The following is an 11,693-nucleotide window of genomic DNA, read 5'->3' as shown; positions in this document are numbered from 1 at the left end:
CTTCTTGTTCTTTTTTTTGCCTAAACACAGATATATTGAATATAATAGAAAAAAAAAATATATATATATATAAGATATATAAATAAAATACCGAAATCAAATTTTAGATTTGTGGAAAGCATCCTCAAGTCAACTAAATAAATTGGACATGAACAACAACAACGAATCTCGGTGGCCCCGATGCCAAATGCGTGCAGTTTACTTTGAAAAACCCAAATTATTACACTTCACACACACACACACACACACACACACACACACACACACACACACAAAGTGTCTTCTGTCTCAACAGTCAGTCAGTTGCACTTCCGCAATTGAGGCTACAGGAATCAACATGATATTTATATCGTTTTTGTGCGCTCTCGGGGTGTTTTTGCACCCGGCCTGCTCTCGGTATTCTTTCCGCGCAGGCGCATCATGACGAAATGTTGACACCATTTAATACATTACGCGTCATTTGCGTTCTAAAATATAAGTTATAGAATATATATATTTTATACACCGCTCGGCCACGCACTTGACCGGACGTCGCGTCAACGTGAGCGTGAGTGCGTCGTTTTTAGCAGGTCCGACACTCCGGCAACAAGCGGAAATGATAATAATGATTTATTTTTATTTTATGGCTTTAGTGAATCTTTAAAAAAAAAAAATTTAAAAAAAGGAAAAACAGGTGTGGGGGGAAAAAACAAAATCAGACAACGTGTTGACGTTTCATTTGTATTTTTTTAATGTATACTCGTTGTCTTTTTTCTTTTCTTGTTTTTTTTTTTTAAAGTAGGCTTTTCTTACTTTTGCAAAATAAGAGAACAGAGAAAGAAAATGGGCCATATTCTTTATAACATTTGTTTGTTTTTTTACAGTCTTCCACGTGCGGAATGAATAATGTTACAACGGGGGGGGGAAATATAATAATAATAATAATAATAATAATAATAAAAGAAAATGACCACAACATTTAATATTCATAAAAATGTCACATATAATATTACGATAGTATTCAGACATGCCAGGCGAGCCCCCGCCCGGCGTCACGTCCCCCACCCCCCCACCCCCCACCCCCCCACCTCCACCCACCTCCATGGCGTGCGTAACATTACAAAAAAGAAAAACATTTAAATTAAATATAAATAGCGGGCACAGAATCAATAATAAAATGTTAAGATATGTACAACTGTGCAACATGGCAACACGTTTCATCATCACAGTCCACGTCCACTTTTCCTCCATCTATCTGCACACACACACACACACACACACACAACCACGCGCGGTCGCACCACACACACACACACACACACCCCTGTTTAGTCGACTGTTGTGTATCAGCTGTCCGAGTCCACCTCGCTTTTGCTCTCCTCGGTTTTCTCCGCGGACGCTTTGGCGGATTTGTTCCATTTCTGAGAGCCCTCCGACTCCTCTGACGAGGACCTCTTCTGCCGCCTCCACTTCGCGCGTCTGTTTTTGAACCAGACCTACGTGGGTGAAAAGAAGAGCACAGTTTTTAATATCTAAAGTCTAAGAGTTTGTTTGTTTGTTTTTTCTGGCGTGTTTTTATTTTAACAAACTAATATTGGCGTCTTTAATTCGGCTGTATTCTCGCGCTGAATAACGTCAAACGTCACGGGGAACCCCTAACACATTCGGTTACTTCGCTTTATTATTATTATTATTATTATTACTATTATTAATATTATTATTATTATTATTATTATTATTTAGTTGGTTCGTGTCTAGCGTGGTTTTCCTATGGAACATTTCTGTAGTGATTTTTTTTAAAATTTAATTTATTTTTTTACATTCACTTGGAAAAAGGTTGACCCTTTTAAACATAACAGCTGTTCGTGGTGATTCATTTAAAACTGCACCGTCAAACACAAACAAATAGCTGCGCATCTTTTTTTCAACTGAAATGAACTCGACGGGCCTTTAAATTGTGGAGAGGAGAGAGACTTCAAATCTTAGTTTACTATCACTGACACAGCTCTAATAACCGAAAATATGTGGTTGGCCATAACCATTATTATTATTATTAACAATAATGTGGCCTGTCACCAGACTCTTGTGTATAACGTCTTAATTTTACAATAAACTAAATAAACTAATAAAAAAAAAAAAGCGCCTCTGACCTCGACTTTCTCCTCCCGGAGGTGGACCTTGCGGGCCAGCTGCTCCCGGGTGCCGACGTCCGGGTACTTGGTCTCCTGGAAGAGGCCCTCCAGGGCCTCCAGCTGCTCGTCGGTGAAGATGGTGCGGTGCCGCCGCTTCCGTCGGCAGTGCAGCTGGTTGAGGAGCTGCAGCTCGGTGCGCGACAGGCTGCCCACGTTCATGTAGGACATCATCTGGTGCGGGACGGGAGAGATCAGCACCGAGCCCGGGCTGTCGTAGCCTGCGTGGCGGAGGAGGGACGGAGGGGTTGAGACGGTTGGAACAAATCACACCGCCGCAGCGTTTGCATGCACATAAACAATGTTCAGGGGTAACGTGCCGATTACGGCGGACGCGTAAAACGTCGTCTTTTTTTGCGGATATTTCAGTTCATGAATAATAATAATAATAATAATAATATTAATAATAATAATAGTAATGATGATAAATAAACTCAGTCCGCACGTTTGTTTGTACAAGTGTGTTAAGTTCGTGCGCAAAGCACCAAATTGGAAAACGTTATCCTGTGACAGTAAAACCCGCAGCAGCAGCAGCACTTGGGGCTGGGGGGTCATCAAACGGCCCCCTGATAAAGACACCCACACGTGCCATCAGAGTGTTCGGGGTAGCTCTCTATGTTCCCCTTTGCACGCCTCACTTCATGCGTAAAATAACTTTGCGGTGCGTTGTTTTTACGCGTTTTGGAAACACAGATTCGAGGACACCGACGCCGTATCAATCGGCGTAAGTTACACATGCGCTTACGAGGAATCCCCAATTCCTCTAAAAACGAGTAGAATCTCTTTTTTGGGGGGGGGAGGAGGGGGGGTCAAACTGAGGCCTGCCGCTTTTTATTCTTGTTAACGAGACATAAATCTTGCATTTGAAGGAGACACATTGCGTGGTGTTCGCTCTGATCCCCCTGGCCGCGGAGCCGAAACGCCAACTTGGTAAAACTATCGAGAGAACGAGAGTTTGGTTTGTCCTACCTGCCGGAATGCAGGGGGCACTGCTGAGGGCTGAGGCCAGGCACGGAGCCGCAGCACGGCGGACCTCCCCCGGCGCCCTGGACGTGCAGCTGTCCGTAGTAGTAGCCGTTATATCCTATCCTGGTGCCGTTCACGGACTGGACCCCGGGGGGAGGAGGCCCGCATGTGGCCGAGTACAGTCCGTTGTAGTCGGTGTAGATAGAGTCCGTGAGGCCGGCGGACAGCACCACCGGGCCGCTCCGGTGCAGCAGCAGCGGCTCCTTGCAGCTCGGCCGACCGGACAGGATGCTGTCTATGCTGAACATCCCGGCAGGCATCACACCGGTGCGCAGGCGGCTCGGACGGGAAGAAGGGCAACGGAAAATCGGGGGAAAGTGGAAATTTGCTCGGTGGAATAAGAAAAAAAAAAGTCCTGGACTGAAAGATTTCCGGCTCCGTGGAGAGAGAGAGAGTGAGAGAGAGTGAGAGAGAAAGAGAGAAAGAAAGCAAAAAAAAAAACTTTTCCTAAGTCCTGCGTCATGGTGACTCTGGAGGGTGCGTTTTCTCTTCCCTGCATGCGCGACTCCGCGAGCCCGTCTCGGGGTTGCGGACTGGGTGGTTTTAACGGTACCGGTGGAGAGCGGGGCTGGTTTTATACCCCGCTGACGTCACGGCGGAGCGGTCGCTGCTCTGGGATCAGCTGCAGCAGCCCCGCGGCGTGTGAGCGGCCACGGATTCTGTGTATTGAGAATTAATTCAATTAAGATAATCCGCACTGTTTGCAGACTTTTTGGAACTCCGGTTGCTGGGTCACCGGGGCTCTTCCTACAGAGTAATCCGATTATTTCCTTGTCAGCGAAGGCATCATAATCTATGAAACACATTTACACCAGGGTTTTACGACACGGGAGGGGGCACTGGGCCACCCCCCATCACTTCTTATAGTCAGAGGTCAAACCTGAAAACGACCCAAAAAAAATAAGGACTTCATCAACCAGTTAATAATCTTCAATTTATACTGGACCAGTAAGGTTACAGGGTTGTTTTCGAATGGTTGTCAGGAGGTTTGGAAGAGGCCAACAGTCTTTGTTGCATTCAATTACAACAAGCGTATCAAAGCCGACCCTCGGGCCGCGGGCAACTGCGCGTAAAAGTTATTCCTAGATAAATGTTATTTTAATATTGACCAATTTTACGTCTCCAGACCAAACTCAATACAAAAAAAGGTCGATTTTTTTTTTTAGCTCATGTATTGACATAGGGAAGAAAATGTAGCCCAATATGTTGCAAGGCGATCCAGGCCCGGGTCCACCTATGAACACAAATATTATTATTATTATTATTATTATTATTGTTATTATTCAGTCATTCTTCATTATTAATTTGGCATGCGTGGTAAACAGCACGCCTGTAGATTTACACGGAGAGGACGCGAGGAAAGGCGCAGTGGAAATTGTTTTTGATTTGTTTGCTTCTCTCTAACCATATTTCCACGTCAGACGCGAAGCGAAGCCACTGAGCATTATCTATATCTGGGGTTCATCTCATTACCCCCCCCCCCCCCCCCCCCCCCCTCGCCTTCCCCGAAGAGAGCAGATCAGCGCGTTTCCTCCCCCGACCAGCGGTTGCCTCTCTGCGGGGTCAACAGCGCCGAGCATTTCACCCCCTGACCGGGATAAGATAACGACCCATTATCGCCTCCATTCAGCGTGGGGGGGGGGGGGGGGGGGGGGGGGCTTATTGCATATTTACACCGCTAATCAACATGGGCTGAGTGGTGGTGATGGTGGCTGTGGAGGAACGTGGATTCCCAGTTCAGACCTTAATGGCCCTCGCTGATTGCATTTAACACTCAGGGGGGGGGGGGGGGGGGGGGGGGGGGGGGGGGGGGCCTGACTGATACGTTTGTGATTTGAAAACGTGCCGTTTAGATGTGGGAAGTGATTAGCGGATGTGTACACGGGGCTCCGTTTTGAAGCGCACTGTCCTCCGCTAATGCGTTTAAAACAACTGACTTCCATCACCTCCGCTTGTTTCCCTGCAGGAAGGAAAGAAGGAAAAGAATTATATCAATATATATTTATATAAATCCACAATGTACAAATTAATTTCATAGCTTTTTTTGACACCTAAAAAAAAAAAACATTTCGTTTGTCCCCCCCCCCCCCCTTTAATTTTCTGCTTCTTCTTCTTTTTTTTTCCACCCCTTTTTCATTCTGTGTGGAACCTCAGTCAGCTTTTTGCCTTTTTGGTCGTTCCACGGGGGTGGCATCACACTGTCTGCACCGCACTCTGCCATTATATGTGTATCTATATAGACAAGAGATATATAGAGATCATAAATAACAAATGTGGACCACTCTTGCTATGAGAAACACCTCATGCTATGAGGACCAAGAAGACCGTGTGTTTTCTGTTGGAGCTGCCTCTCAGATCTGATTCTTAGTGAGACCTGAGCCACTCCATCAGGTTCCTTCAACCCCTTTAGACCCCCCCCCCCCCTCCTCCAAAAAAAAACAAAAAAAACAAACCAATGGAAAACAATTTACAATTGAACAATTTAATTTAAAATTGCAAAAGATCAATTATCTTTTCCTCAGAGCATCGAGGTTGAAAGGTGGCTGTCGAATCCGCATGTGGCTCGGGCCTCCTTGAGGTGCTATTCCCCCAAACCAAAATGCAAACACTGCGCCCACCTCAGCTCCTTGTGATCCATCACCAAACACTACATTGTGTGCAAAACTGGAATGTTGATAAGTGAGTCCCGGGCGACGACACTAATTCAGTGGCTCAGTCTTCCTCTCCATCTTAAAGACTTCATTCTCTCACCTCTTAATGTAGAAGGGCAGAATCCAGAGGAGCACAGTTTACCACAGCTCCCTGTGGCCTCAGCAATTTTAGCCCTTTTGGTTGTGGTTATTCTATACACGTTTCTGGTAAGGCGCAAAGCAACACCGGATTTTTAGGTTTAAATTGAGATTTAAATTTGATTCCCTGTTTACTAATAATGACAATAATTTACAGGCGGATGGCATTCGAATGTGACACATTTTATTTTGTGTAACAGCACAGTTTTTTTTTTGTTTTTTTCTTTTTTTGCCTCCTCTCCTGCATGCATGAGTCTGATAGAAGGCCCCCCCTTGCTTGTTTGGTGTCTTTTGATATGGAAACATGTTCCTTTTGCTGAAAAGCCTTGTCTGTAATACAGTCACACTGTGATTCCAGCCCCAGTGGAGGAGAGTGGGAGAGGCGAAGAAAAAAAAAAAAAAAAACAGGGCCATATGCTGTTATTATTTTCACATTTATTTCTATATTTCTACTTCCAAGTGGCAGTGAAAGGACAGAGTCAAAAAAAAAAAGGAGGGAGTGGGGGGGGGTTGCTGTGAAACGAAACGTCCATTTGAAAATAAAAGCTGAGGGGAAAGCGGCAGCGAAGGCGGCACTTATAGGTGAATAGAAGCGTCAATCAGTCTGCAGATGGAGGCTGAAGACTCACAAAGCTACAATGGCGGACGCATCTTTATATATCAGAGCCCTGATCTGTAAAACCTGGTTAAATACGGCAAATAGAAAAACAGGGAGACTTGGTAATGCATCCCTCCGAGAGGGGATAAATACATGGTGAAGGCTGTCCGGGGCTTTCACACTGATGTCCTTTTCACATTTGGCTGCAAGGAGAAAGTGGCATCTGCATAATTGACATAATTACAATCTCAGAAAAATACTAGGATAGATAGATAGATAGATAGATAGATAGATAGATAGATAGATAGAATGTTCCCAAACTCTCACAATCATGCCTACTTCAGGCACTTATTGGCCAGGTGTGTGGAGGTGTGAAAGTATACATATATATATGTATGTACATTCTCTGCGCTGCGTGAATAATGACAACGAGAGCTTGGGAGAGGAGTTCCAATGCTGCCCACTTTCACACCTCCATGCACACCCGGGCCGGCCACTGCACAAATGATTCTCCGATTGTCGGTTTCGGAAGGTTTACAAAAAAACGTCAAACCCACCCACCGATTATGATGGGGGTGGGGTGGTTCACACTGCTTCAGGTCGTGTAGGATGACCGTCAAGGTGTGAAAGTATTCCCATGTATTCATCGTGGGCAGGCGCTCACTTCACTGGACAGCTCAAACTGGAGGCTGCGGCGCCTCGAAGACGCAATGTCTCTTTGAGGGTGTTTTGCCCTACAAGGAGCAGGATTTTGGGGCAATCAGAAAACGTCAAAGAAACATTTGGGGCCTACATTCATCCTACACGACCTGACCTGATGCAGCTGGTTTGTGTGTGTGTTAGCTCGGCGTTGGGATGAGCTACAGCTGACACAGTGGGATCATGCAAGGCTGGATTTACCAATCGGGCAAAATGGGCACCTGCCCAACACCTTCATTCAGTTTTCAACTTCTCCCAAAGTTGTCAGTATGGCAATTACGTGGTGGTAATTTGATCAACTGTCTTTTTTTTTTTTTTGCGGGGTAATATGCACCGCTAAAGTGCAACAAACACTGAAAGTGAACTTAGGATGAATTTGATCCAATTTGGTCCCCATTGGTCATTTTTGCCCCTTGTTTGAAAAGCTCCATAAAACGGGAATTTTCTGTGTCAGCAAAGCAAAACGCTGTAATGCCGTAGAACATTAAACGTGATCCACATTGTACGTATTCCACGAGTGTCAACGCCACATGAGCTCTGGAGCTGTCTTTCATTTGGTAAGACTTTGGTGGACTGTAAAAAACTGTGCCAAACCCTGAGCTCCCCTCACACTACCAGAGATCTCGATGGCAGTATGCACGCTATTTGTGATCAACACTCCAATAAAAGTTGCCTATCTCTTTGTACACGCTGTGGCGGGGGGGGGGGGGGCAAGCAGACTGACTGGCACGTTTCCTCTCACCTGACACAGTCCAGTTTCCCAGCTAAACAAACAGAGGCAGGAGTCATTGCCCTGTACACTGTTAATGTGGGGGCGAGGGGGGGGGGGTGTCTGACCTTCAAATGGAGATCAGATTTAGCATATGAGGGTAAAAGCCACAAAGTATATATATATATATATATATATATATATACTTTGTGGTTTTTATATATATAGCCACTCAGGCTATATATATAATATATATATGAAATATAACATATATGCATTTAATACAATTTTGTGAGGAAGACAACTAAATTTAAGGGTTATTTTAGAAGTTTATATCTTTATTTATTTATTATAAAGCCAGGCGGCTTGCACTGTTAAAACATATTAGAAATGAATCATAACACAGACACAGAATTGTGTTCCTTTAAAAATATAAGGAAACATCGTCTGATATGTTGCAGTATCCACAGGAAATAGTTCAGAATTTTATACAAATCGCTGGTTTTACACAAACTTTCTGCAGGTATCAAGTGCACTATTTAGGTTCATTGTTCTGTGCTGTTATTGCTTTAATAACAATAATAATAATATTGCTTAAGTGAATATCATGAAATATATATATAAGATATTACAAAAGAAGTGGGTTACTGATAGACACACACACACACACACACACACATACATACAGACAGTTACACATGCAGGCTGGTACAGTGCCAGACAGGCCTGTGTGTGTGTGTGTGTGTGTGTATTTACTCCCTGTGTATCTGAAAGGAAAACTCAATTAACAGACCTCTTTCAATCCCATCTGTCATTTCGCACACATGCACCGGTTTGTCTATATGTGTGAGGACCCTCGTTGACATAATGCATTCCCTAGCCCCTGACCCTCATCTCAACCAGCACCAACTAAATGCCTAAGTTAACCTAACCTAAACCTAACCTGAACCTAATTCTAACCTTAACCTTACGTCCTCACAACGATGGTTTAAAACTGAAATGGATAGCAACACAAGCCCACACACACACACACACACACACACACACACACACACTACAGACGTCCGTATTTATTGTACATGTCAGATCTGTCATGCAGAGGCTGCAGAGTTCTACACTGGTCCCTTTTTCCGGATCGGGCCGGGGCCTGCATTTAATGTCCACGATGAAACCCATGTGTTGCTCAGAGCCATTTGCCCCCGCGTCTTTCCCACCGCTACCCCATGAAAAACCTGGTCTGGTTTTCGGATGAAAACCACAAAGTGCCTGTTGCCTGACCACAAATTTAATATCTGCCTCACATATCAAAGGGCACGAATCACAAGATGTAGCTTTTTGTTCGGCAGTCATGTACTTCACACATGGGGGTTCAAGTAAGTTGTAAATGTAATAATCCTCGCGGGCGCACACACACACAAAAAAGAAATGGCCTCTGCCAAAACAAGGTGGCGGTGATGAACGACGCTTCCTGACGATTCGGGCTCCTTCTCCGAGACGCGGAGTCTTAACCCCGTAAAGCCTGAACCATGAAATAATTGCCAGAAAATTCACATTTTTTGAAAACTTTGAGTGTTTATTGAACCTTCTGACAAATTAAAAAAAAAAAATTAAATATAATGAAATATTAATTTGTATCATTTTTGTACAAAAACATATAAAACATTTTAACCCATTAAACTTTGAGTTTCAATGCCATCCTTTCTCACATCAGGGGGTACGCTCGAGGTTGGCTTTTTGCGGGGGGGAGTCAGTCAGTCAGTGCCCGGTTAGTCCAAGGTCAGTTTCTTGACCCCCATCATTACATTTGTCATAACTGAACTTCGTGTGTTGGATGCAGATGGCGATGGTGGAATTAGAAACGCGGTGTACCAAGAAATATCACATCTCTGTGTTCTTTTATTCTATTATTAATTTTGTGGCACCCTCCCCTGTTGTCCATTGTCAATTGCCGGCCAGTTTTTGTTCAATTGCCTGAGTTCTGTCGTCTTTTCTGGGTCATTCTTGCGAGGTCACACAGAGGAAGGCGGTGTTATATTTACAGTCGTCTGTAGAAGTGGAACTTATCTTTTGTTTGGACATCAAGGCTCAGTGGCGTGATGTTGTTCCACTAGTGTGTAAGTTGACATTTCGTAATCTCTACAATATAATATTGTGGAATCACGCCTCGCCTTTTTTTTCTCTGTAATATTTGTTGGACTTGTTGTTGTAACAGTATGCTAAGAAATAAAATAAGATGGCAATCTGTAATACCTCCCAGATCTCAAGTGTTTGTCTGTTGTCAGAACTAAGTATTCCTTAATGATAATCAAAATTCTACACATGGGGGGGGCTTAACCACTCTCAATATTAACCACTGGCTTAAAGTTTAAAATGTACTATACTACAGCACAACACAATTAAAAATCATTAAAGCTACAGCGGGCAATATTATTGAATTATTATTCAATTTCGCTTGAAATAACTCATTTTTAACAATATTTAATTGAAGGGTTCCTTTGTATTTAGTCTTTGAAAAAAAAACTGGGCCAGGTCTGAATCAAACAACCAATCAGGCTTAGCTAGCACGTAACTGGCCAATCACGGCCTTCAATTGGATATTGTTAGCTGTAGCTTTAATTTAACAAATTCCATGTATCTAATGAAAACACTATGAAACATGTAAGTTATATTGAACATTATGTGATACAAAACATAAACATATGACTTCAGGCTTGTAAATGACTCTTATGTGGACCCCTGGGGATCTGATATGGGGCTCTAGGCAACTGCTTTGTTTGCTTGAGCCTAGGACCAGACGACAGTGATTTAATATCAAATGCGTGTTCCATGCACCAAAAGAATATGACATGTAATGTAATGTAATTTCCCGCCCTGTCAGGTCGTGTGCAGTACGAGACCAGAAAAACCAAAAGCGTTTTCGCGACCTGACGCCCCTCCCAGCAAGCGGGTCAGCTCCAATTGTCTGCGCAAAAATAAATCCATTCTTGTGACGCGACAACACCGCGGGTAAGGCTCGGTTCAGGTTTAGGGGAAGATCGCGTTAGGGTCCAAACAAGTACTTTGAACCCTTACAATTGATCGTGGTCGTGGCTAAAAGAAACCCGCGATGACCGTCCGTCCGTCGGTGGAAACAGGAAGCAAACAGCAGGCCTCCAGTTGTTTTAAATTCCGACGTCTTGTTGACCCGTCCACCCCTGACCTCCTCCCTCCGTGGATTTTGTCCATAGCAACGTCACCCAACCCTCTCCTCTGCTCCTCCTGCAGTTACCCTGGCCGTTACAGGGCTTTTAACTCTCGAACCTAAACACACGTTTATGTCGTCCGTGTTTATGCTTTCGTGCGTGTCATTCGTTGCCATTTGCTGAAGCGGCCAAAGGCTCTCTCGGTTATGAAGCTGCTGTCAGAGCAATTAGAAATAGCCCAAACTACAAAAATACTCACAGTATGGAGACATGCATTTATGCGACTTCCTTAGAACGGGTTGCGCCGATGAAAGCGCTACAAACAAATCGGTGTGTTCTCGTTTCCTGTTAGGTTTTGTCAATGAAATGCACTTTAGAAGCATTTCAGTCTGCCTCGCGTTTTGGTTGATTTCCCTGAGAACAGCCCTGAGCTGTTGGCAGCAGCAAGAGCTCCGATTTCAGGGAGTCACATGAATATACAGGCTATTCAAAAAAAAAAAAGTGGTGTGGGGGGGGTGGGGG

At 44.2% G+C, this 11,693-nt stretch overlaps 1 protein-coding gene across 1 annotated transcript; it reads right to left on the bottom strand.

Annotated features, from left to right (window-relative positions):
• Positions 1-1,325: 1,325 nt before the first annotated feature.
• On the bottom strand, positions 1,326-3,454 carry gsc (goosecoid). Its single transcript, XM_070921011.1, has 3 exons — positions 3,156-3,454; positions 2,130-2,430; positions 1,326-1,475 (listed from the first exon to the last, which is right to left on the bottom strand). Exons 1-3 carry the CDS (start codon positions 3,452-3,454, stop codon positions 1,326-1,328), a joined length of 750 nt encoding a protein of 249 aa, XP_070777112.1.
• Between the last annotated feature and the right edge of the window lie 8,239 nt (positions 3,455-11,693).

Source organism: Enoplosus armatus, chromosome 15, assembly GCF_043641665.1.
Source record: "Enoplosus armatus isolate fEnoArm2 chromosome 15, fEnoArm2.hap1, whole genome shotgun sequence".
NCBI lineage: Eukaryota > Metazoa > Chordata > Actinopteri > Centrarchiformes > Enoplosidae > Enoplosus > Enoplosus armatus.
The sequence above is the reverse complement of the archived record's forward strand: the minus strand, read 5'-3'. Positions and strand labels throughout refer to the sequence as shown.

Bases quoted from the DNA above. Each gene is read 5' to 3' on its own strand.
- gsc (XM_070921011.1), bottom strand. From the start codon at position 3,454: ATGCCTGCCGGGATGTTCAGCATAGACAGCATCCTGTCCGGTCGGCCG. The intron at 2,431-3,155 runs CCCCCTGCATTC...GGTGTGATTTGT, and splicing joins GGCCTCAGCCCTCAGCAGTG to TCCAACCGTCTCAACCCCTC. The intron at 1,476-2,129 runs GTCAGAGGCGCT...TCACCCACGTAG, and splicing joins TCCGGGAGGAGAAAGTCGAG to GTCTGGTTCAAAAACAGACG.